Source organism: Astatotilapia calliptera, chromosome 7 (assembly GCF_964374335.1).
Source record: "Astatotilapia calliptera chromosome 7, fAstCal68.1, whole genome shotgun sequence".
NCBI lineage: Eukaryota > Metazoa > Chordata > Actinopteri > Cichliformes > Cichlidae > Astatotilapia > Astatotilapia calliptera.
The window spans coordinates 63,841,482-63,867,700 of NC_137428.1; the positions used below are offsets into that span (position 1 = coordinate 63,841,482).

A 26,219-nucleotide genomic window follows, 5' to 3' on the forward strand; every position below is an offset into this window, starting at 1 on the left:
CATCCAAGTCTTATGCCTCCAGGTTCGCCTGCTATCGAAATAAAGGGTTCGTTTGAAGCGAGGTTGCCTGTGTGCACAGCTGCAGTTCTATGATAAAAAGAGGTTTGATAGGTGAAGCCTCCTGTCCTTCTATCCCTCTCCCTGTCTCTTTCTAATTGAATCCAACTTACACTGGCATGCAAACACTGAAATATAGCACTAGGATTACTTTCCTTCTTACTTTCTTCCCTGTCTCTCTGTATATAGCCTACGCTTTGTGCCTGGATGCTCTGGTGCTCTGTGTGGATTGTTAAATTTTACATTTCTGCTTGTGTGGAAGTTGCTAGAGCTGAGATGGAACACCAGAAATGCAGGAGAGAACTAATCTCCTTCTGTGTGCATTTCTCAGTTTTTGTGCCAACACCACAAATTCATCCATACTTTGATTTTCTACAAGTGTTTTCCCTATTTTAACTTTCATCAGGGCTAACCATCTGTTATAAGATTGCTCCAAATAGCTCCCCCTCCTCCATGCCATCTGCTACCATATGTATTTATTTTAGAGTTTCAGAATATATTCATTCCTACTGAAATCAGGTAGCTATACATTTGCCTGATAGGTACAGCTGGTGTTGTTACCTTTTACTTTAACAAAGACCAATATGGTCATTTTATCCTCAGGTCCTTCTCACTTAGGGATTGTTTTTAACCTTTTTTTTGGATTCTTTAATATATATATATATATTTTATTTGCCTTCAGTTACTTCTTTCGCTCACTTTTTCTGAACAGATTCAAAGTTAGTTAAGTCTGTTATTGCTGGAGTTACGGTCCCGCTTTTGCGCATACGGCACCGTTAGGGAACCAGTGTCCCGGACTGGCCGGCCTCTGCTCTCCCGGCTCTCTGACTCCGACTCCGCCTCTCTCTGAGCACCAACACACGAACGACCGACTACACTCAGCCTGCCTACCGCCACCTCCAGCTTTCATGCCTACCCCACCCCTCCTCCCCAAACTGGACTCCATAGTTTACGGCCGTCCCAACGAAAGCACTTCTTCCTCGCCGAATGCGCTCTTAGATTTCCGGAAGACGTCAAAGAGCCAGACTTTAAGAGCATAAACAGGCAAGAGTAGCGAAGCAAAGGAGAAGTTTTTTTTCTCCCTTTTCTTGCCCTCGGTTGTTGCCCTGCAGCGGGGCAGGACAGCAGGAGTAGGCCGGGGGGTGCACAAAAAGGCGTCCGTATGATGTGGATCTGGTACCTTCTGCTTGGTTCGGGGTCAGGCTCAAGAAGTGTTGGTAAGTTTTTCAAAGCCAGGGTGAAACTAACGTAGTTATCACGGCGCGGACACGCTTCGGTGCGAGTTCAGAGGAAGAGGGGGCGCTGATATAAAAAAATTCTTAAGGACGGGCTGTGTGGTGCACTACTTTCTCCCTCGAGTTTCCTCAAAGTTAGCGAAACGACGTCTTTGAAAAGAACTTATAAGACATTTCTTTTCCCTCGACTGAACTGGACTTTGTGTGTGCGTACGCGCCAGTAAATCTGGATTATTGGCAGCAGTTTCAGAGTTTTTCGTGCATGTCGAGTGTCTCGCATTCGCTACATGTCCCCTTCACCTCTGAGACAAAGTATTTCTTTTGCTAGAGACTTCCTCCGTGGCGTGTCCGTTCACCGGGTTGTTTTGAGATGACGCCGTGGTCTCCCCCTGCTACGTTATAAGTGAGAGGTTGTTGACAGGGCGCCGTTGACAAGTCAAGCTGTTCTCCAGCCTCGCCGTGGAAGCTGCACGGGGCCCGGAGAATGACGTCTTGTAGTTTATGGGACACTTGTGACAGCCACTTGTTTCTTTTACTTGGTTTAAACATGATGCAGATTTGAGCTAATGTTCACATTAGTGACGTATAATTTCCCCGGTGGTTATTACAGGATGCTCAAATGCTTCAGTGAGGACCTACAGTGAATAAATATATGACCCAGAAATAAACAGTATCAGTCACAGATAATTGGATTTGCTTTTATTGCTTTTTAATGACGAAAAAATGCGTGGCTTTTATGGAGTGTAACAGTGACAGCATTGCTGATGTTTCCAGCAGTGTGGGTTTTAGGTGGATTTTCACGCTCCCAGCTACAGGTGCATTAAATGGGCGTGGCTGGAAAATTTAAAAAGAGCCAAGATGCTTGTGGTGGTGATGATGATGCTTGTTTTGTCCCAGCAGAAGACACACACACACACACACACTCACACACACACACACACACTCAATGTGAATAAATAAGTGGATTGTGGCTGGTGGGGTGTTGGGTATTTAATCAAAAGAAGAAGGTGGGTGAGGTGGCTGTGTTTGTTTTGGCTCTTACTCTATTTAGTCCATTGTGTGCCCCACTCCTTTCCTGTAGCCTACGCTGTTACCTGCAAGTGGAGTTTAACTGTGAAAGTTAAGTTAGCAGGATTTGATGAGGGTTACAGGCCAGTTACAGCTCTGTGTACTTGCAGTTGCCCTCTACCCACAAAATCTCATTAACCTAATTATAAACAGTATATTTTGCAATCAGTTCAGAGTCATTAAAGATGACACTTGTAACTCTTTCACAAGACGGTTGTTCTTGCATTCCTATTGGCTGAATTCGCTTTCACGTCTTCATTATAATTGGCCTGGTGCTGTGGGTTGTCACGCTGTCATGACTTCCTGGGACTCTTGAAAATAATGGAGCCGTCATTAATGTGATTAGCAACACCTGTGATTCGCTTGACATGAAAAACTGAAATGTCTGCAGTGAAGAAGAAAAATGTTTTTGCTCGTGTCACTGAAACAGAAGTGCAAATAACATTATATTAGCTTCAGACAGAGATTTAGTGTGAGCTGCCCACTCTGGTTTTCTCTGCAGGAGCAAAGGAGGATGTATCTGTGATTAATGTAAGAAATTTTCTTTCGAAATATTACGGTAGTTTGTTTTCTTTTGTATGGCTTACGTCTGCTCAGCTTTGAATAGATAAACGGTGCTTCAGTGTTTTATTAGCTCATAGCCTGACCAGGGTAATAATGTCAGCTTAATATGAGTTAGACTCTGTTTATGTGACTGTGTTGTATTGTTGTCCAAACCAGCATAAAAGCTAAAACACAGCATAGGATTTAACAATCAGTATGTGGGATACTAGGACGTTAGATAGTGGTTAGTGCTGTGCTATACTGGAAATGTTGGTCAAGTCCAAAGTAAATACAAGGTTGTGTCATAACCAACTTCTAGCAGTAGTCTTTCTCTCCTCTCTCAATAAATATTAATAATATATTTGTGTGAATGCCTCACAGCATTGATGTATGCTTTATCTTTTGGTGCTCATAACCTTTATACTTTTTCAGATATTAAGCTTTTTATGCCATTTTTTTACCCCATTTTGCTGAATGGGACAACATTATCAGTGTGATCACCAGTTTTGCTTGCTGTTTTAGCTCAGTGAGATGAGCAGCCGTTCTCAGAGCAGGAGGGCCGGGTTCGAATCCTGCTTATGGCAACATTTTTTTTCAGTTAACAGTTCAACTGTTTTAAGTATTTTCAACACAAATTTCAGCTTTTTCACCCCTTTTCAGCAAAATTTTCAGTCGCTTCTGCTCTTTTCAGTAGAATTTTCAACTTTTTCACCTCTTTTTTTTTTTTTTTAGCACAAATTCCAGCCTCTTCTGCTCTTTTCAGCAAAATTTTCAGGTTCTTCATCTCTTTTTTGCTGGACATTTAGCTTCATCACCTCTTTTCAGCACAATTTAGCTGTTTCTGCACAGTGCACATTTTTTCTCTCATCATATCTTTGTTTGAGACCAGAACTGGTTTGGCTCAGTGGGATGAACAGCCACCGTGAGATCTGGTAGCAAAGGTTCGAATTCTACTTGCGACACTTGCTGCAAGTCTTCCCTCCTTGCACTCTCCCTGCTTTCTTGACACTCTTCAGTATAGTGTTTCAAATAAAGTAGTTTTCAGCAAACAGTTCAGCTTGTACACAGTGTTTTCAGCAGATAGTTCTCCTTATGCTGTTTTCAGATTCCACTACACGGCATTCACTAGGGATGGGTATCGAAAACCGGTTCTTGTTGAGAACCGGTTCCCACTGTTTCAATTCCTTGGAATTGTTTGCCAAAATTGCAAACGATTCCCTTATCGATTCCAGTCGCCCCGAATGACGTCACCACGTTGCGGAGCGTCATTTACCTGACAGGAAACACGGCGCCAGCGGCTCAAATGCTCAAAAGCTTGGTTATACTTTACGAGAACGGAACACAACAGGGCAACTTGCAATACTTGCAAAGTAGATGTTTCATTTAAGGGAGGAAACACTACGAATATGCAAAAGCATTTGCTCACAAAACACGCGATGACCTTAAATGAATGTCGTGATTTTAATTCCGCTCCGGACTCATGAATCTCAACCCAGCAGCAGCGGTAACGTTTGCACGTCCTCTCCCGTTAATTCAGCAGGTAAATAATCAACTAACAGTGCATATTATGTTAGTGCGATCTGCCTTATTACAAAACCTGCTATTACTGTGCATTTACATGTACAATTTTTTTTCCCCCTTTAAAAAAAGAAAAAGGAAAAAAAAAAGAATCAATAAGAGAATCAATAAAGAATCTAATCGTTAAACAGAATCAAATGGAATCGGAATCGTGAAAATCTTATCAATACCCATCCCTAGCATTCACACTGCATTTTCGCAGGAAATGCAACTTTTTCTAGTTTTAATTTGTTTTGGGGGAATGGGGAAATATGACAACATTGACTTTTGAACTTTTGGCAACAGATAATGTCACTACAGATATACAAACCTTACATTAAAAACTCTCTATATACATTGCAGATTCAGATAGTTTGTTACCTACCCTATGCCTGTAATTGTGAATGTTGAAGATCTGCAAAATACTCAAATGATATTTTAGTGCATTTAATATTCTTTACACACAATAGCACAGCATTTGTCCATTAGCTACAGCCGGCTGTGACCAATGAGCTGTGAAGAATGAGTATATTACACTTTATAAATTAGTGCATAATATGTCAGTAGTTACAGAAGATTTACCTGATAATTAAGCCTTAAAGAAATGCCTCTGAGGTAATGAGGTATTGATAGTCAATAATGCAGACAATAAAATGATAATGATAACAAAAGATAATGTAGATAATGATTGTATAAAATGTTAATAATGGTAATGATTTAATAGATAATGAGCAGACAGGACATGATATGTTGAAGATAGTTTCGAGTTTCTCAGTATGACGTGCCGCTTTACCTTACTGTTCAAACTACTGATGAAGTGATCAATAATGAAAAGATGGTAGAGCTGGGCGATATGAGATTTTTTCATATCACGATATGTTTTTTTCCATTTCAGGCGATAACGATATCTATCACGATATAAGCCAAATAACTATATTTGTAAGATTTAAATGTGCTGTTGCTCACAAGTAAAATGTGAAATAATCAGCAGCTTGTTTTTATTTAAATATTTATTTCCCATAATAAGTTCAACAGGGTAGATGTACTTAAGGAACATGAGACTTTTTCAGATAAATAAAGGCAAATATTGCAAACTACACAAAAGGCAGCCGCTAAAGCGTTTAAGTTTCAAAATAGAACAAACGAAACAGACTAAATTGTCAATTCCACTTAGAAACAAAGTATTAATTCTAAAAATAAATCTTAGTTTGTTTTACAGAAGAACAGACAAAACTGACTAACTTTTGTCAATATCAAATAAACTGAGAACTAAAAGGAAATTCTCAATCTCTCCTTGTTGTATAGCTGAGCTTTTCAAACAGTTGTAACAGTTACTTTAGTCTGACAAAAGCCGAATGACGAATTAGCGCTTCCAGTCAGAGACTGAGGCTACGTCCACACGTACACGGGTATTTTTGAAAACGGAGATTTTCCGTTTTCGTTTTAAAAAATAATCCCGTCCACACATAAAGGCAGAAATGAAGGAAAACGCTGCTATGAACATGCCAAAGCAGCAGGTGGCGCTAGATTCCTAACCGTGCCTAAATGTTGGCCAATCAGAAGTCTAGAAGCCTCGGTGGGAAAAAGTAAACAAAGCTGGTGCATAGAAGCAGAACCGAGTCGTATGTGTGGACGGACAGTAACTGTGTGTATATGTAAGCATTTAAACACTGCAGAGAGTAGAATTAACAGTAACAGTATTGTAGAAATTCATTTCACCGAAACAATAACGTGGCGCACAGTGTGACGCATGCACCAGTTTATTGTATTTCCAGACTTGCTTTCGGCACAATTTACAGTGCACGCTACTCTGTTTTTTGTCAGACTTGAAATAGCCGAAATACCTTCACACTACGGAACTTCTATGGCTCTTCCGTTTGACAATCTCTCCGGCATTGGAACCATCATCTGTTTTCTCTTCGGTCACGCTCGGTTGATTTTTCTAGTCGGCACACTCATTTCCTCCATTACGCGCTGGCTCCATTACCCGCTGGCTGCTTCCCAAACAAACACACGTGCGGCTTGGCACTTGTGCTGTACGTAACAAGTCACGCGACGTGACGCTGCGGCTGTGATTGGTTTGGCTCTGCGCTACTTAATTTGGATTGGCTGACCTTTTTTTTTTTTTTTTTTTTTTTTTTTTTTTTTTTTTGAGGACAAGAGCGGCGAGGTCTATCGCGATAGCTTAATTTCTCTATCGAGTAAAAGTTATATCGCGATACATATCGTTATCGTTCTATCGCCCAGCTCTAAAAGATGGTTAATAATTTTTGCTTAGTTTTGGTTTAGTAAATCAGGAGCTACTTATGAGGAAAGTGGTCACCTGTTTCACTGTATTTATTAGTTTCTCTAGTAATTCATCATCTGCTGTAGAGTCCTCATTTAGGAGTGTTTTGGATGTTCTGCTCATTAAGTCTTCATCAACTGTCAAGTTATTTTTTTACTTCTTTTTAACATATTCCTTTTAGTAGCAGACCAAAAACACTGCAGTCCACAGCTTAAGTTACTCACTCATTTAAGCCCAAGTCATCTTAGGTGGTTACCCGACTGCAGAAAGGCATTTAGTTCAAACTTGCAGTGTATACATGTTATTTGGGTTGGACTGAGATTTGTTCTTATTGCTAACAAACTGCTCAGGAGTTTGTTTGGAACTGGAAGGGGACCCTATCGTCCAACTAGTCTGGGCGTGGTTGTTTTGGTCCTTGATTAAATGTGATTACAGTGTTCACATCAGCACAAAGGAGTCACCCCAAGGAGGAAAATGAGGCGTAGTTCAATTAAAACAGATTAAATGGCAAAGGTGGAAAAACATCCTAAAACACTGAGAAGTCAACACAATTTTGGAAACTGATGACTCTGTTTCTGTGACACTTATTTACCATAAAACATAGGATTAGCTTTAAGCTTCTTTGTGTATGTTTAAGCTTTAACCTTACTTGTACTTTTTTATTAAATCCTTAGATTGCTAACCACACAAGTAAGTTCAAAGAGATGCCAAAGCCCACACCTTACTTAAGTGGGGAATTTTGAATGAAACCTCGATGCTTTACAGGTTACTGTTATTCACTGTACACTGAACTGGCTTGCTCACCCAAAGTACATGGCAGCATGCAAAATTACTGTGTGTGTGTGGGTGTGTGGTCTTGAACATTAACAACCACACCATATATTCAGCCTGACATAGCCATTTTCCTTGATCAACATAATTTGCACTCCAGTGATCACTCTGTGTTAGAAGGCCACACATAAATGCCAGGAGGTAGGTTTTTTTCCATTCATAACCAGAGAAAGACTATTCGGGTCATTTCTCTTACTGAACAGAACGACAGAATCACATTGTTTGCCGCTTATTGTGCTTTGTATTTCCTCAGTGTTTGTTCACGAAGGCAGGCCAGTTGGCCCCATAAAACTCTGCGTGTTTGTGCTTATCACTGCATGTCTTTGAAACAGGGAAGAGAGAAAGAGATGTTGTGTTGTTTTTTTCCTCCTCTGTGGCTGACTTAGCTGATATGCTTCCAGCAAAGCATGAGTATTGAAACCCAGTTTTAAACATGCTCCAGGGGTAAACTATTGAAAGGAGTATCAGTAAATGCTGTTATTATTGGTTCTTCTCTCAGCACTGGAAAAATTAGGAAAATAGAATTTGCAGGCTCATTGCCTAGGTGTGGGTGTGTTCATAAATTCAAATGGAAATGTTCAGCGCATAAATTGAACTGTTATTCAGAAATTCAACATCAGTTTCAGAGTGCCTAGAGCAGGGAGGAATTCAGTGATTTGTTGGCAACAAACGCTTTGCTTTTTTGTTTCCACCTTTTCCTCTAACAGCGTTGGTATTGGCAGTGGTAGAAATGAAATGTTTTGGGGGTTTTTTCTGTTTTATATTACTTGTCTTAACGGTAACCATCCCTACTTTCAGCCTTAGTTGCTTTTGCTCAGTATGCCTAGACTTAAAGGAGGACCAGTGTGGCTTTAATTCCCTGAGTTGTTAAACAAAGCCACATGACTGGAGTCATGTTTCAGTCCTTGGGAACAGAGCATCATTAACTGTAGTGACCACATATTGTGTGGTTTATGCCTTTTTTGTAAGTTAAACATTAATACACAATAGGGACAAATTAAAATAAAAACCTGGGGTATTCTGCTGGAATGGTTTTGGCTCACTTGTCCGGTTACAGGGACATTTAACTGTAAATCAACACAAAGCTATTTTTTATTGTCTTTATCCAGTGATGAAGATGTTGTGATCGTCAGTGCCACCCATACAAAAATGCAGTAAGTATTGAATGTTTTGACGAACATCAAAATGCAGTCGGTTAAATCCTATGGCCTTTGCAGTCACCAGGAGGCCCATGTATAAACAGTGTTTACAAACCGGAACAGCGTGTCTCTATTTCCTCCCCAAAACTAGTGTTTATAGAGGAAAAACATGCAGCAGAAATGTGCAGACCTCCCGCATACTTTAAACCACGCACATGTACACACACTTTTGGCCGTAAATCTACAAAGACATTTCTGCATCTAACTCTAAAACCTCAAAACCAACATGGCTACAGATGCACTACTAACATTGAGACTTCAAAATACAGTGGACAAAGCCAGTGGCTGATGTTGTGCATCTTTTTATATACAGTCTGTGGTTGATGCCAGTGCCAAAAGCAAGTCACTGTCGATAGACTTAGGCTTGGCACAAAAACGGTTTTGGTTCTCTATAGAAACAACAGATCTCTTTGACCCTTTTAGGGCTTTAAACTTGCCTTATTTATGGCGTGGCACAGATGGTTGCACTGCAACCTGTCAGCTGGGCTTCACCTTAGATAATTCAACTCACTGAACTGAAATTTGTGATTTTGCCTGGTGTTAGTGCCTTTTAGACTATTTTTTAACTCCAAAAGGACTACTGAGCTTATACCATTGCAAAGCATCTAACAATGCAATATGTGATATTTTGCTGAAGTAAACATCCCAAAAATTATTTTCAAATCTGAAGATGTGACAAAATAATTAATATTTGCAGATAACTTATATCACAGAGTTAGTGCTGAAGTGACGTGTATACTGCAGGACATTTACAAATAAGGGATTTGTACATAGTTGGACCTTTTGGCTGTTATGTGTGTTCCCTCCATGGGAAATGTATGTGCTCTGTCCTGTTTCTTCGAGCAGCTCTGATCTAGAAGTCATGATGCTAAATATTTCATGAATCCTTGTGTATGTGTATTGGAGGAGAGGAAGAAAAAGTATAGTGGAAAAAGTTAGGAAACAGCACATTATACAGTACCGTGCAACAATCTTGAGCTACCCCTCATTTCTTTATACTTTGGCTCCAAGGAGCCAGACTTTCTTGTATTTTTAAAAGTGTTCTTGAGCAAAAGGCCCCCAGGCTTTTTCGCTCATTTTCTGGTCCTTGTACCTGTTTTCAGGTAGATTGTTAAGCCACTAAACACTGACCTGTGACTCATTCAAGGCTGAGCCAGTGTTGTTCCTACATATAACAGAAAACTGACAAAGAATATTTTAAATGGTATCTTTAGACATTTTTTACTAGTAACCTGTCACAAAACACAAATTGCTCCACTCCAATTTCTTTAGTTGAGAAATGCCAAGCATAGCAAAAACAGAATATTTATGCATAGACAAGGTAATTCCCACAAGTTTGCATATCTCAGCATGGTGTACAATGTGGCCTTAGAAAGTCTGAAGAAACTAGATAAGTGGAGGGAAGAATAAAAAGTGGCATACCTAAAAACTATCTACAGCAGATGAACAGTATCTGAAGGTTGTGTCCTTAAGAAATAGGGGGGGAGGGGGGGAAAGTCCAAGACATGAAACAGGAACTAAGAGATTCATCTGGCCCTTTAGTTGATCCATCTGTTTGCTGAAGCCTCATCAGAAATCGAGTCATTGGAAGGTTGGCTGTCAAGGAGCCATTATTAAGGAAGGGAAACTGGGAGAAAAGGCTTGAGGTATGCCACATTACACGAGAACTGGACTAAAAAAACACGTCTTATGGAGTGATCCGAGTTTTGGTTCAAAACATAATCAATATGTCTGTAGGATGTAAGGAAAGAGACAATGTTGTAAGAGTCTGCAAGTGGAGGCTCTGTCATGGCTCTGCCTGACTGGCAACAGCCTTCATTTTTTTGTATAACAATGATACCAAACACACTGCCAATGCAATAAAACGTACACGATAGGCGACCACACAGTGGAACACTAACAGTCGTGTACTGGCCTCCCCAGAGCCTCAGCAGCATTGAAGCAGTATGTGATTATCTTGTCTGTTGTTCTGTTCTTGGAAATGGAATAAAGGGCAAAGAAATGAAGGGTGGATCAAGACTTTTGCACAGTGCTATGTATTGATTTTGGATTGTTCTTAACTTGTTTCTGTTTATTTACTGATTTGAGCTGTTTAAATGAAAATATGTAGTTTTTCTTTTGTCACCCCAAGAATATGGCATTTTCACTTTTTACAAACTAGTGTTTCCGCTACACTTTTACAGTATATACTGCCAATAGTTATTCCTGGTGGGGTCAACCTTGAATATAGTTTGTGCTAGACATTGATTGTAGCTGTCTGCAGTGCCAGAGCCATAAAGTAGTTTGAGATGTGCTCAGAACTTTGTTTAAGCACTGAATGTTTCTGTAGCATTTTTAAGACTGCTGCAGTGTCTTAGTGACTTTTTTATAGCACATACACACATATTGTAGCAGCTAAGAGGAGGAGAGCATGTTTTCCCATTCCTGTCAAGTCTGACACTAGTCTGTTATAAAACAGTCACATTTCACACCTTTTATATTTTAGTTTTTCCTGGAGGTGAGGTAGATGAACTTAGGAACCCTGCATGTTTTTAATAAATCCCGCTCGTGGGTCACCGTTATTAGTTCAAACAGCTCATTCCTCTTTATTGATATCCCATTGTTTTATGATTTTTAATAATCTTTTACTGTGAAGACACTCTTCACACTGTGACATTGATGGAGCTCCAGAACAGCGTTCATTCGCTTTGTGAACTAGCAAAACACTCACAATGTGCTCAGTTACAGCTTAGGTGGGAAAGAAATGATCAGCAGAGCACTCATGTCTGACGTTCATAGTGTATGTAATCTAAATTAAGAAATTTTACTGCAGAAATAAAAGCTGCAATGCAATTTCAAATGGAGTTTATCCATCGATCTGTATCGTTTTGTCTAATGTATATAAACTGGAACAAGAAAGCAGTAAATTGCCAAACTGAGCTTCTCCAAGGGAGGTTTGTGAAATGCAAAGAGTTGCAGTCTGGCCATATTAGCTATGTCTATCAGGTTTTGTACGATAACAATGACAACCCTGATGTACAGTAAATGTATGTATAAATATAACCTGTTTATACTGTGGAGCCCTGAGGACAGTTAAGCTTGCACACTTGCTGATTTTAAATGTCAAAGTATCAGGAAGCCTGCCTATGTTTGCTCTTCCAGTGCAGGACTCACAGTGGACTGTAATTGTTAGCTGATCGAGTTGGATGGATGTCGAGTCTGCTACAGTTTTTTTTTGTTTTGTTTTTCCATGACTGGGTTTGAGGTGTCAGAATCAGACTGTGTTGTTGTCAGTACGTTGAGTCTTGTTGAAATTTTTGAATTTTTAAAATGTTTGACCTTGAACAGCTTCCAGTGTTATTACTTCAGACCAGAAATGCACACTGCTCTGGATATGAACCCTAAGCTGAATAGAGATTACATTGTTTGGATCTTAAACAGCTTTGGCTCGATCCACCCGCTCACCTTGGTTTCTCTACTTTCATCCTCATCCAAGGTGCTCCCTGTGAGAGCAGAATGACCTGCTGTATGTGTCCCCTGTGTTGCTCTGCCTCCTATCACACAGGGAAGAGATCCTGGCATGCTGACAGCTGGCTCCCCTGCTGTCCCATGTGATCAGCAGTCATTTGCTGTACTTTGTCTCACGGCCACAATGGGAGCCAGTGTGGACACTGACAGGCTATTTTGGACTGAAATTCCACCATCCCACTGTCAAACCAAACAAACTCTACCTTAAAGGTCAACAAAAACCCACAGAGAAAAATGGATACCATCAGGGCAGCTGATACTTTGTTTGTTACTGGAACTATGTGAAAATATATGGGGTGTAAGCGCAGTTACATGTTGCTGGGTTCATGTGAATTTGACTTGAGATATATGGAAAAAAATTGTACTTAATTATCTCTTGTTGATTTAGTTTTCCATGCCTGCATTTCCTTTCTACTCTTTCCTTTTTTGCCACCTTTATTACAAGATGTACATATTAGCTACCAAATGCCTGTGGTGAAAATTATGCAGCACTAAACCTTTGTGTGTGTACATCTTTAACCTCACACATAATTGTTTTAAAATAATTACACAGCCCTGGCAGTTTCATCATTCTGTTGAGTGGCCCAGCTCCATCCACCAGATTTGGAAGCTGCAATTAGGTGCAATTTTCCAAACATGTAATCATAAGAAAAATGTTCATTTCAACTAGATGATGTTTTTGATTGCAATCACATAGACATTTATTTCCCCTGCTGGTATCTTTTGTGCACCAACTGTGAGTACATGAGCATTTAGTGTCTTGTGATAAATATGCAAATTGTCTTAATAGCTTTGTAGGTGAACGCTGTTTTCAAAGCAAAGCGTTACCGCTAATGTATTCATTGACAGGATTAGATTAATCTTTAGGATTATGAAGACAGTTAATGGAACTCTTTTCTTCTTGTATTACACCTCACAGTAATTTAGGATTGCTCAGTAGGTCAAGAGTTCACAGCTGAAACTAAAACAAGAGAAATGCTGGCTCAGGAAACAAGCCTCACATTTATAATTGAGGTGCTACAGAGTGTGAAATTTACACACTCTATGTCTTACTAATAGAAATCTGCCAGATTCTAGATTTAAGAGTGAATATTATCGCCTTGGAGGTTTTTGAATGCCATTATGTGACATATTTCCGTAACTTGTGTTTGACTAGGCCTGACAGAGTGGGAGAAAGGGACAGCTAAACCTCAGGTACTCTGATATCTACTCTTATCTACGAGGAAAAGCACAAGGGAGCGATCTGACCGCAGTTCTTTTCGCTCCAGATTGACATTTACTTGACAGTGCCAATTGAAGCCTCTTCACCTATTACTGCGTGCTCACTCACACGGACACACGTTTTGATTTAGAAAGCTCTCAGGTGAAATTCCAATCTAGAGACATAAAAGCTATTATGCAGTTGATGCTATTTCTCCAGGCGAGTGCGTAAATGAGCAAATAAGATCAATCTCAATTCGTCCGACCTGAAGTAATTGCTTATTTGTCACAATTAATTTCAGAGCCTTGACTCAAGACCCCATGATATTGATATTGAATGTCTTCATTATTACCTGCTCCTGAAATGAATCTGAATCTGAAGAATTAGTTTCTGTGTTGAATGGATGATTAAAAAGGTCAAGAAGGAGAGAGAAGTCATGCAGAAACTGGAAGTTTGAAGTATGCAGATGAGCACTAACTCCACCTCTGTCACGTCACAAATATGGCTTAACCCCCTGAGCTGTCAGCACCTTGCTTTGGGTGTGCACACTTTATTCCCCACATTTGTCTTTCTTCTCTGCCAGTTATCATTCCTGTGAGCCAGTGCATGCTGCTGTGTTTGTGGAGGTATAAGGTGTAGAGTGTATGTGCAATATGTACAAAGGGTAATCCTCTCTTGGAAAGGAACCAGAGGAGGCGAGGCGCTCATCTTCACAGGAACTAATCACCCGATCCCGCCTGCTGTTTACAGGCAGTCTTGCCAGCCAAAATCAAATGCAAAGCCCATGTTAATTGCCTTAATGCTGCTTCCCTGTCAACCATGGCTTGGCAGCGGCCTTCAGCACCGGGCCACAAAATAAATTCTTTTTTTTTTAATTCATCAATGAATGCCAAAGACAAAAGGGAGTTCTGCTCCCCAGGAATGCAAAGTAGAATCAGTTTTTATTTACTCAAATTTAAAAGCAAGGAAAGCAGAACAGATCTATGGGAGGGCGAATGAAAGTGGAGGTTGTTATCATATGAAATGGGGGCAAAGCATGAAGTTCAGACCTATCTTAGGTCATTATAAGACCAGAACTATTAGTCTTACTAGGGTCTAGTGCAGGGGTGGCCAACCAGTCAGAGACCAAGAGCCACTTTTTTTTTTACTGTGTTACCGCAAAGGGCCACATCATACGCATGGGCACACATGAATATCACCCATCATTTCCTCCCTCTCTCTCTGTCTCACACACACACACACACACACACACACACACACACACACACACACACACACACACACACACACAAAATACACACATCTCTGCTCAGCCAGATTTATTGTAAATGTCACACATCAACATGATAATGACAGAAATGGACTCCTCCAGTACTAAAACCACAGGCCAGTCATTTTCAACAATGAACATTGTGTTCACTGTCTCACACACACAAACTCTCAGTTCAACCAAGTCCACAAACAAAAATATAATAATCTACAATAGCATTTACTTTTACAATGCATGTTGTTTAGTGGGCCTTCTAGCATTCCTTGCCTTGAACAATCCTCTTCAAACCTGGCTTGTATTCCATTGTTGCCACTCGAAGCAATTCTTTCACATGAGTGTCAGTCAGAACAGATCGATGCTTTGATTTCACATGTTTTAGGGTAGAAAACACAGACTCGCAGACGTATGTTGACCCAAACATTGACAGTATCTTAAGCACAGCCCGTTTGACATTGGGGTATTTTTCCATTGGCACACTTTTCCAGAACTCAATGGTCCCTTCCCTTAAAGCAGGTTTCAATTGGTCCTCCTCACAAAGATCGATCATCTCCAACTCAGCCGCAGCTTCATCTGTGACTAGCGGGACTTTCAAACAGCCGGTCTCTGCATTAAATGGGTCGACGAGGAACGTAATCTGTGGCCTTTTCAATTGTAGATCATGGAACCGGGTCACAAAGCTTTCGTGCAAGTTTTCAATCAGTGTTGCATATCTGGCTCTTTGCTTACTCAGGGCAGCGCTGGCGACTTGCCCGCTGGCTTTTAGCAGAGTGGGAAAATGCGTTAAATCTCCCTTTTGAATATGTGTCTTGAACAGCTTCAGTTTGTTGACAAACGCAAACACACTTTGCACCAGGTCAGCATTTTTAACTTACCCTGCAGGGTCAGGGTCAGTCTGTCCAAGTGACACAGCATGTCGACCAAAAAGGCCAGATCCATAATCCACTTGAGGTCCGAGAGCTCGGGATAGTCCTTGTCCTTCTCTTCCAGTTTCACGGCATTCAAAAGCTCAAAGAAGCGAGAGAGTACCTGGCCTTTTGACAGCCACCTCACAGTGCAGTGCAGCGGCAGGTCACCTGGAAGCCCTTGGTCCAGCTCAGCGATGAGATTCTTGAATTGCATGTGGTTAAGCGCATATGTGCGGATATAATTGACGATTTCCATCACAGGCTTCATGATGTTATCTAAATTCAATGATTTAGACACGAGTTGCTCCATGTGGATGATGCAGTGGAAATTCCAAAAGTCAGGAATAGTTTGGTCAGCTTTGCACAGCCCCACAAGCCCGTTCACAGATCCCATCATGGCTGGTGCTCCATCCGTGGCTATTGCAGTTAATTTCGTTATGGGCAGATTTTCTTTTTCTAATGCAGCCATCACGGTTTTCACATCTATGCCACGGGTTCTGTCTTTTAATGGCACAATATCCAGGAGTTCTTCTTTGATCACACAATCGTTTGACACAGACCGTGCAAATATTGCCAACTGAGGCTTGTCTTGTATAAAACAACTCTCATCCAATGCGACACTAAAATACTCACATGCTTGAAGGTCAGAGTGCAACTGTGATCCAGCTGATAGGATGCGAGCGTTATGGTCTCTGACCGCTTCGTAAATTTTTGGAAAAACTGTATCTGCTTTTCTGCCTGACTTTTCAAAGTGGCCAACTCGTGCTTGCGAAGTTCAGTCCCTTTTGGAAATTCGAGGTCGATGTTAGCATGGAGTGAGCTGAAGTGGCGCTGAAGCTTTGAAGCTTTGAAATGCGCTAATGACGTCTGACATATAAGGCAGAATGGCTTGCCATTGCGTTCAACAACAAAAAAAAACCTCTCCCACTCTGTTAAAAACGTCCTGTGTTCATCTTCATATTTTTCTTTTTGCTTTGCATTTTAAGGGCGAACTTGCTCCTACTGGGAAACTTTGCAGTATTTTCATCTCACACACATGCACATTTGATGAAAATACCGTATTGAACTCAAGCGATGCAAACGCGCACATTTTAAAACAACAACACAAAAAAAACCCCGTACCAAACACAAACTTTGATATGAACGTATCAGGCAAAGAGCCGCATACGGCTCGAGAGCAGCGGGTTGGCCACCCCTGGTCTAGTGTGTCAGAGATGGTAATTGAGCCTGTCTCTGTATAGCCTGCTCTAATGAGAAGCTGCAGGCCTTGGGGTGACTAATTTCTCCTATGCTCAGAACGATATGTCAGGCTGGCTGTCCTGTGTCTAATGACTCCAGATACTTAATGAAGGATCGGTGAGATTTCCAGAAACATGAATGAACCGTTTATATTAATGTACTTCATAGTGCACTTGGGAGACTTGCAAACTCAAAGGCTTTTGATGTCCTCAAAGTGCACTTTGCTTATAGATATATATCCAGACAGAGCAGAGGCAAATTAAAGCAAAAATCTTAAACCTTGACCTCAGCATAGCATGGGGATCTGACTCAGCTTAGCTGTGGGGAACATTTTGCCGGCACTGTGTATTAAAGTATTATCAAGGAGCAGTAGGTTTCTAAGTTTTAAGGAATTATATAATAAGGTAAGTAGCATATCAAGGCTAGACAAAGCTATATTTGCTTGGCAAAGTATAGCATGTTCACCACTTCATCAGTTGGTGATCTGATCTCTCTGCAGCTAAATTCCCTAAGTGACAGTACCTCAGTGCCTCAGTAACCACATCCTCATGAATTCAGTTCAGTTCGATTTTAGTTTTATGGCACTAATCACAACAACAGTCTCCCCAAGGTGATTTGTATTGTAAAGAAAAAGACCCTACAATAATAAAGAGAAAACTGCAAGAATCAACAATCCTGCAACAATCAAACTGGAGATGCTTTGACCTGTATGAGTTGTCTACACAGCCCTGGACAGAGTTGAACATGTCTTATACAGAAACCAGTGAAGCTGGTAAACATCACATTTCACTGTCATGTGATTCTCATCTCCACCGTGTCCGCCATGGGTCAGGAGCTCTTATGTCCTGAAGGAGCAGCACAGCAGCTGATTATGATGGATTATGATAGATCCCTCCTTGACTGTCCTCTGCAGCTAGTCGCACATTCCCCGACTGCATTTTCACACCCTCACACACGTAAATGTTCACAATGGTGACACTTTGAAAGACACTCTGCAACAGAATGATCTTTTTACCCACTGGCGAGCATAGACCATACAGTAACACATTCTTTATAAAATCGCTGTATGAAAGTACAATGATAATGCAGTGCCACTGATCAGTAATACATAGTTCTGAACCTAATTAACTCGCCACAAACTCAGATGAAAGCTCACAAACCCACTGGGAAAAGGAGAAAAAAATCTAAAAGCAGACCCAGAGAAGGAGAGCCGCTTTCACAGCAGGCCATTTGTTTTGATTTTGTTTGGTGTCTTTACCGGTGCTGTGCAGAACACTTTGAGTAGTGCATCTCTGTCAGATCAGCCACCTCCTCCACCCACAACCACCACCCCTCGTTCCATTACCACAGATGGAGTTAGTGTAGCAGCCATGATGAGAAATGAGGTGGATGGCACTAATCGCCGGTGCAGACTGATGTACGTTCAATCACCTGGTCAACAAGCCGCTAAAGAAAACAGATGTAGAGCAAAGGCCATCAGTGATGGCTAAAGTGGGAGAATGTCAGCGTAGATGGTGATATTGACCCAGGGGAGGCTGTAAGAGATTTCACGTCGCTGGATGCCGTGACTCTGCATACGATACTGAGCAGCAGGTGCACTGGCGTGTTACATGGAGAAAAGCAAATGGTTGCCCTAATGTACTCTGAGAGTACTTTTTAGGCATTGCCATGACAACATAGAGGACTAGGGCTCTGCACTATGTAAGAGAATTACAGGTCTAAGTAAAACAAAGGGGAAGTGAAGCCAGAGCAAGTGGGCTCACCAGCAGAGGAGAATTAAGTGGCAGCCAGAAAAACAAGGCGGGGGTTGGTTGGGGGGGGGGGGGGGGGTGAAATTGCAGTAACGTGGTAGTGATTTAGTCACATCCACTTTTTATCACACAGGAAGGCTAAACGCTTATCAGAGAGCAATAGAAAGCAGGGCTGCATAGCATATCTTTTCAGCATCAACATTGCGATGTTCCCATGGGCAGCAGTAATCGCACTATGTCCCCTCAGTGAGGCCAATTTACTTAAGCATTTCATGCTATAACTGCTGTGACATTAAAAGACTCACATGGTTCTCATTTTCCATGACTAACCTAAAAAAGAAGTTGGCCTGATATAAAATTATTTACTTAGATTTAAGGATTCTTGGATATATCAAATTACTGTTCTTTATTTTTAGAACAATGGGTCTGCAATCTCACCGCAGAGGAGCAGGAGAGATGCTTAGAAAAGGGAAGATTTGGTTTCAAAAAGAAAAGCAATAAATTGGCGGGGTGAGTCAGTTTACTCAACCGGCGGCTGCTGAACCATGCTGTTCTATTAGACTCTGTTGTTTTATTATTATTCTTTAGGTGCACGCTGAGACATCTGAACCATATCACTTTTTCAGTTTTTGTCCAGTATACTGTGGCGTTAATAGAAAGTGAGATATCCCTAACCTGTTCGCTCATGGCCTTTACTGTAATTAACAGGTAGGGGAAAAGGGTCACCTGGAATTGAGCAGTGACCTTCTTCCTTATCACCAGTCATGTTTTTCTATGAACATTATTTCGTATGCGAGTCGCCGTTTTTGGAGGTAGCACACTGACTGAAGTCTTATTGGAGTGACCTTTAGTTACGGCATCAGATGCCGTTTTGTGAACTACACATACACCTTCTACTTTTTAAAATGTCGTCCTCATTTCACTTTATACTACCATTTGGCCGAGTGGATTTAACATTATACAGAGAAGACAGACATTGGAAATGGACTACAGTCAAGAGTCACCTGTACTATTTCCTTCATCATATCTGCATTGGGGGGGGGAAAGTGTTTTCATTGTACTGCCCTGATGGTTTCCCCTCTTTGACCCTTCACTTGAGTCTAACGTCTATCCCACGTACCTTTATTTTTTCTCCCTCTCGCCTTTGTGTTTCTCTGTCACTCTCTTTGGCCCGTTACATTTGGCAGATATAGTCAATTCACACTCATTTTCAAGCCCTGAAGTGACTCCATGGCCTGGCTACACAATTAGGAGCTCATTACTTGCTAATACATAGACTAGAAGACAGACAAAGGCAGTCTGCTTTTTTGTTGTGCTCCTTGCTTCCATCATTTTATATCTCTTTCTCCCCAGGCACTTTTTCTTCTCACTTCTCTCATCTCACCCTCTGCTACAATACATCTTCTCCATGGTGTATAATGAGCTTGTGTGTGCTAAGAAGAATTAATAGTTCAATTTCCATCGCTTAAGCATTGTTTTTGTGAAATTGGATATACTCTCAGCCCTTACACCTAAGACATTTGAATCTCCAATTCTTATTTTCTGGTTCATTTGGCATCCAGCAAGCTTAAAGTCTGCTTACAGGAAAATCTGACATTTGTTTCTTAATGGATTATACACATACACACAAAAATGATTGCAGAAAACAAATGGGAAAGTGTTTAAATCTTCTAGAATTCTAATGTTAGATCCATCTTTTTTTTTTCTTTCTTTTTTTTAAATCATAAATTTTGGTAGGTTAGAATGACATTATAATAATGTGAGCAAACATTCTTAGCTTTAGCCATCCTCTGGTATTCATATTTGAGTATCAGAGTACAATGTCATCAGCGCCAATGACTGATGACATTCATCAGACAAATGTTTTGTGTCTGCATCCTTAGGCTTCGACAGACACAGGCCTAGAGACTGGTTCATGGCCGTCTGGCAGCCACTGGCTGCTAGAGGGAAAAATGCGTATTCCCTCATGGGTTGGCTGCTGGTCGCATGAGGCTGACAGCAGTCGCTGTGATTGCTAAAGTCCCAGCCATACAAGCCTAGACATTGGTCAATGTCACAATCAGCCGCAGTCTGAGAGTCACAAAGGTGCTGTATGAAAAGCCTTTTTTCAGTTGCTTTTGGTTTCTAAATACCAACCAAAAGTTTGTGATGCACAACTTTTATTTTAAAGGCGAACATTCTCTTTGCACTTTTTCAATTGTTAATCATTCTCGGCAACTTTAAGAATGATTAGGAGAGCTGGATTTACTTTAAGATCCACATTACCTGCGTTTTTAATAGCTTTTATTGGCGTGAGCTGGGTTTCACAAATAGTGCTGTTACTGCTTAGCCAAACATCTCATTCCCGAGACTTTATCTTGTCCGCCCAGTGACGTTTAGTATGCTATCATCTTGTTTGGTATCAGCAATATATGCATACTAATTAGTGTAGGCTGCTTTTCCATGTATAGTTGGTAACTTTGTCCGAAGCAGCTGTTTCTTATATTTATCAATATAGCTGTGACAACAAATGACTATTTGGAGATCGTGATTTTATGGTAAAGTTATAATTATGCAACTTTGGCTTGTAGGTTTAAATAGAGTTCTAAACTGACCCCACCAAAGACACAGCTGCAAAGGGAGCTGAATACTCCTTATCTATAGCGGATGTTGTGATTTTCCCCTTAACCCATGCATTTGTGCTAATGTGAGTCATCAAATGTACCTGCAGAGAAAACTGCTCCTTTTTTCCCTCAGGTTTTGCAAACAAATTATTTATACATAATAATAATTTGAATTTGACTGGAATTTGAAACTCTTATAAATTTTGTTTCTGTAACTGTGAGCAATGTGGGCTTTTGTTTGAAGTTTCCATCTTTTCATGTTCAGAGCTCAGGGTCTACAAGTAAAAGCAAGCTGAGGAACAGAGAGAGCCTCACAGGTGTAACGTAAGGTCAGCTTTGTCAGATTTCCCTCTGTGGCACTGTCTGCATCATTTCTCACTATCTGGCTGGCTCTGCTGAAATGCCAATTTGCTCAGCGAGGGGTCTCGCAGCATAGCGCTGGATGAAGGATATGTCCTGTTTACCAGTGTGTTCTGCGACAGTTGACTGCATGATGAAAGAGACGCAGGGGAGTGTTGACATTTAGTTTTGTGCCACTGATGGCCAGTGTAGGGAAGCAGAATTAATGGAATAGATTTTGTGAGTTTGTTTGATGAAGAAATGCAAGCCTATAGGAAGACATTTGCCTAGCTGCCACTGTGTGTAGTTGTGCACGCTTTACTTGGAAATACGTGATACTTTTTTGTATTTTTTTTTTCCTGTGTGTCAGACAATACTGCTTTTTTTTTTTTTTTTTTTTTTTTGTCTGCATTTGAGCGACAAGCAGCCCTTTCTCGATTCCAACATCTAAATCTAGTTGTTTTTTTTTTCATTCTGCCCCCCATTCTTCCCTCCCTCCATCCTCTCTCTCCTAAATGCTGTGAAGGTAATCCCAAGGTGATGTTAATAGGCTGGGATACTGTTGAAATTGCCACTGTCATCTCTTAGAGGATTAGATGGACAATTGCTTCTATGAAGGCCAAGCCAAGCAGTTCAAAGAAAACTGCAACAAAACAACTTTTCTAAAAGTGCCTTATACTGCCAGCATGCAAGTAACCTCTAACATTACAGCTTTTGGGTTTTATGTGCTCAGTATTGAGCTTGCATAGGTATGCACTGATGTTCTGATCTCCTTTTTAATGTAACTACAGATGGACTCATAAACAGCGAAAATATATCAAAGCTTTGGGATTATAGGCTCATTGAGATCTTTGATCCTAGATTGATGGGGGACCATTGTGTGATTAACGGAGTTTTATTTAGCCAAGCCAGGGTAATTTTGCCTGTCACCATTGCAGTGATTCAAGTGCAATATAAAAAGGCCTGTTTGACATTGGATTTGTTGCTTTAATAGTATAAAACTATCATGCAGAACTAATGAAACACTGTTGTAAACATCTTGTCATAGCTGCTGTATGTGGATGCAAGTTTGAAAGCCGTTTGGTCAGCGGTTCCCTTTATTGTTTCCTATGTAGAGACTTTGCCAGTCGGGTTATTGACTTTTTAGTCTAAAAATCTTAATAGGACTTCTTAATAGCACCTGTGTTGAAATCATTCTAGAGATATATTAATAGATGACTGAAGGGGAATTGACAGCAATTTCCAAATTAAACTGGGTTTGTGTTTTCATTTTTATGGATCAATGTCAATCACTTTTTCATGTACCTATTATTGTGGGGTAAAGTGTTCAAAGAAAAAAAGACAAAATAAGTTGCACAAAAATGCCAGATGTAGTAAAAATTATACAAATTATAACTCGTATATTCAAAATGATATTTTATTTTTTTTAATTTGTTAGAGTTAAATAAGCACTTGCAGTTTCCAAACAAATAGTTTGCTAGCAATTATTTTATGGTTCAGACTTTACAGGCTTAAAAAGCATGAAAAACAAATAAGCACTTTTGGCCCATATTGACATAATTGCATCACATATTTGCTGTAAATGTGTTGAATGATGCATGGTGCAAATCCTCCATCCCAAAGGTGTTCTGCTGAATTGAGATCTGATGACTGTGGGCCCCATTTGAGCACAGTGAACTCATTGTCATGTTCAAAAAGCAGTCTGAGATGATCTGAGCTTGGTGACATGGCACATTATCCTGCTGGAAGTAGTCATCAGAAGATGGGCACACTGTCAGCAACAAGACTTAGATAGCCTGTGGCATTTATACGATGCTCAACTGGGACTAAGTGTGCCAAGAAAATATTCCCTACACCATTACGGTGCCACCAACTCCAGTCTGAATTGTTGATACCAAAGCAGGCTATATCTACGCTTCTGAATGTTCTGAATATCTGAATGACCCGACAACTTTTTGTCCAATTTTAATGAACCCGTGTGAATTGTAATTACACTTCAAGGTTTTGACATGTTGTGTGTTCAGACGTGCTCTTCTGCATATCTTGTACCTTGATTGTAATGTCTGGTTATTTGAGATAATCTGCTATCTACCCGTTGTCCTCACACTTCTGGCATCAACAAGGCATTTTCACTCAGAGAGCTGAATATTTCTTTTGTTTTTCAGATTGTTCACGGTGAAGTCTAGAGATTCCTGAGTGAGAAAATCCCCCGTAGATCAGCAGGTTCTGAAATACTCAGACTAGCAATCTGGCACCAACAGTCACGCTACGGTCTGATTTAAATGACCATTCTTCCCCATTTTGATGCTCAGTTTGAACTTCAGCCTACAGGTGAACCTAAAAAAGAGGGGGAAAAAACATGAAATCAGAAGACGTGTCCAAATATTTAACTGGTAGTGTAGATGTCGTCAAAAGTCACACAATGAGTTCTACTGTAAGCATAAAATATGTACATGCATGTAAACTAATCACAGTTTCTGTCTGGCCTTAGTTTGCCTCTTTAAGCTGCTAATTTTCCACGTCTATTCTCTCCTTGTGTGTCTGCCTCACTCCACTCACTCCGGTGCTATTTCAGCCCACAGATGCACTATCAATAATTCAGCCCCTTTAACAAGGCTCAGGCTTTTAAGAGGGTTTGTCAAAGCCCCTCCTTTCTAGATGCCTGCTAGTCACTGGGTGGTCATGTCCTGGTGGAAAAGTCCTTGATTTTGTACTGAAACCAGAAATAAAATTGTTGCTAACAGACATTGTATATCTTTATTTATATTGTTATTGAGTTTGTTTCCTCTCAAGCTTGAAAAAGCTAGAGCACACTTACTACTGGCGGGCCAAGAAGTCAGCGTCTTGCCAGGGATGTAAAGCCTAAGCTGTAGACAGAGTAAAATGGCAGCCAAAGCAAGAAGACAGGCAGGGTCACAAAAAGTTCATATTTCACTTTAATACTTGTTTACATTTTTATGCACCAAACAGAAGGCTGGCGAGGCATTGCAAATCCCAAACAGCCCCAACATCTTTTGGGGCAAAACCCATGTGGGTAAAGACTGCTTAATTCTGTGTGGAGCATGTGTGTTTGGATTAGTTTCAAGGAGGTCTGCAGGAAACGGAGGCTGTTGGTTTTCTAAGTAATGCGTACTGAAATTACAGCTATCCCTCAATGTCTGTGATAATGTCATAAGCTACAGACAACGTACATTTATGCGGGCATATTGAATGACACAAGCCCATAGATTCATTGAAGAAAAGCAAAAATAATATGTGCACTTTGAGAGAATGATTGATTTGTAGCATTGCCATATTACTCTTGTATATAGAAAAGCATTACTTTAGAAATGCAATTTGGCTTTTCAGTTTTCCTGCTGGTCTGACGGGCTATAAATCTGCAGCACTTATTTACCAGATTGGTTGTAATTAGTTTATACAACAAGTCACATATTCAGTTTTTATTGCCTCTTTTGAATTTTGAATCAATGATTATTTAAATTATTGTCTTGTATCAATAACGAGGAGTTGGTTTGCACATCTAAAGGTTGGTATTAAGCAATACTCCTTTGTTTTGTGAGTTTCCTTGAATTCTGGCATCCTTATTTCATTAAAAAGCAAATGTTAAGTCCTCCAAACAACTGGTGACTAATCTTCCCTCATCCTAGAGTAAGAGGACAAGCTTGTGGTCTATTGTTTGCTTCTCTTCAGATGCACACAGGGGGATTTGCTGATTGCCCACCCACAGAGAGCTGACCGGTGCTGTGGAAAATCCAGCCGAGAATTAATCACTCTCCCCTTGTGAGAGTTGTTGCTCAGGAGTTTCTTGATTGGGTTTGACGGTGCAAATTTTTTGAGATGTCCTTTAACACCCAAATTCAAGCTTGGTTACCTAGTGTTAAGCCTTTTTTTGTTTGTTTGATGGTTTGTTTGTTTTTAATCTTATTTTTAGACTAAAGATGAAAAAAGGAGCCCCTCGGCATCATATATGCAAAATACTCTGCAGTGAAGAGGCTTTATGTGCGATATGTTTTTCTCCCCGACAAAAACATGCTCGATAATTTAACGGAAAGAATTAGAAGTACGTCTACTACTACTTGTTTCTCATCAAAAATTCCAAGCTCCATGAATATGCAAATGTAGAGATGCCTCTAGGTGCGGCGGTGAGCCGTGTCACACCCACCAGTGAAACGTTGCTGGTCTCATTACACTTCGATCAGAACACAGCCACTACAGCCACTCAAACCACACAATTTATGTCAGAGTAAGAATAAGTTTAGCAGCTTTTTCTAAGCGTGTGTTTTTGTTTTATGATTGTTTAGCATTGCTTTCAGCAGGATGCGTGGGATAAGAAAGTCCTGTTTTTATTAAAGTCTCTTTCCTCAGGATGTTGAAATATGTGTAGTTAAATTTCACGTCTTTAGTTATGCGGATAAATGGGTGTGCGTGCGGCTCAGAAATGACACTGCTGCTTGGTGAATATTTTAAATGTCATGTGAAATGTGGAAATCAGACACAAGTGACGGGGGAGGATTCTTAAACATTGTTTTTCTCTCTTCAGCAGCAACCTGCTGCTTTTGTTTAACTTTCTTGCTCAGTATTCCTCCTTCGTTCTATGTATATATCTCTCTGGCTGTGTGTCTATGCG

General features: G+C 40.5%; 1 protein-coding gene across 5 annotated transcripts in view; it reads left to right on the top strand.

The window, feature by feature from the left end:
• The first annotated feature begins 831 nt into the window (after positions 1-831).
• The window catches only part of ldlrad3 (low density lipoprotein receptor class A domain containing 3), a 94,818-nt gene continuing 69,430 nt past the window's right edge, over positions 832-26,219 (top strand). Inside the window, exon 1 of one of the 5 annotated variants that reach the window (XM_080304870.1) lies at positions 832-1,274. In XM_080304870.1, coding sequence (XP_080160996.1) covers positions 1,220-1,274 — 55 coding nt within the window. In that variant the 5' untranslated portion in view covers positions 832-1,219. Of the gene's footprint in view, positions 1,275-2,725; positions 2,892-26,219 lie in introns of those variants that run through there. The other 4 variants (XM_080304867.1, XM_026176416.2, XM_080304869.1 and 1 more) reach the window with 4 other exon arrangements.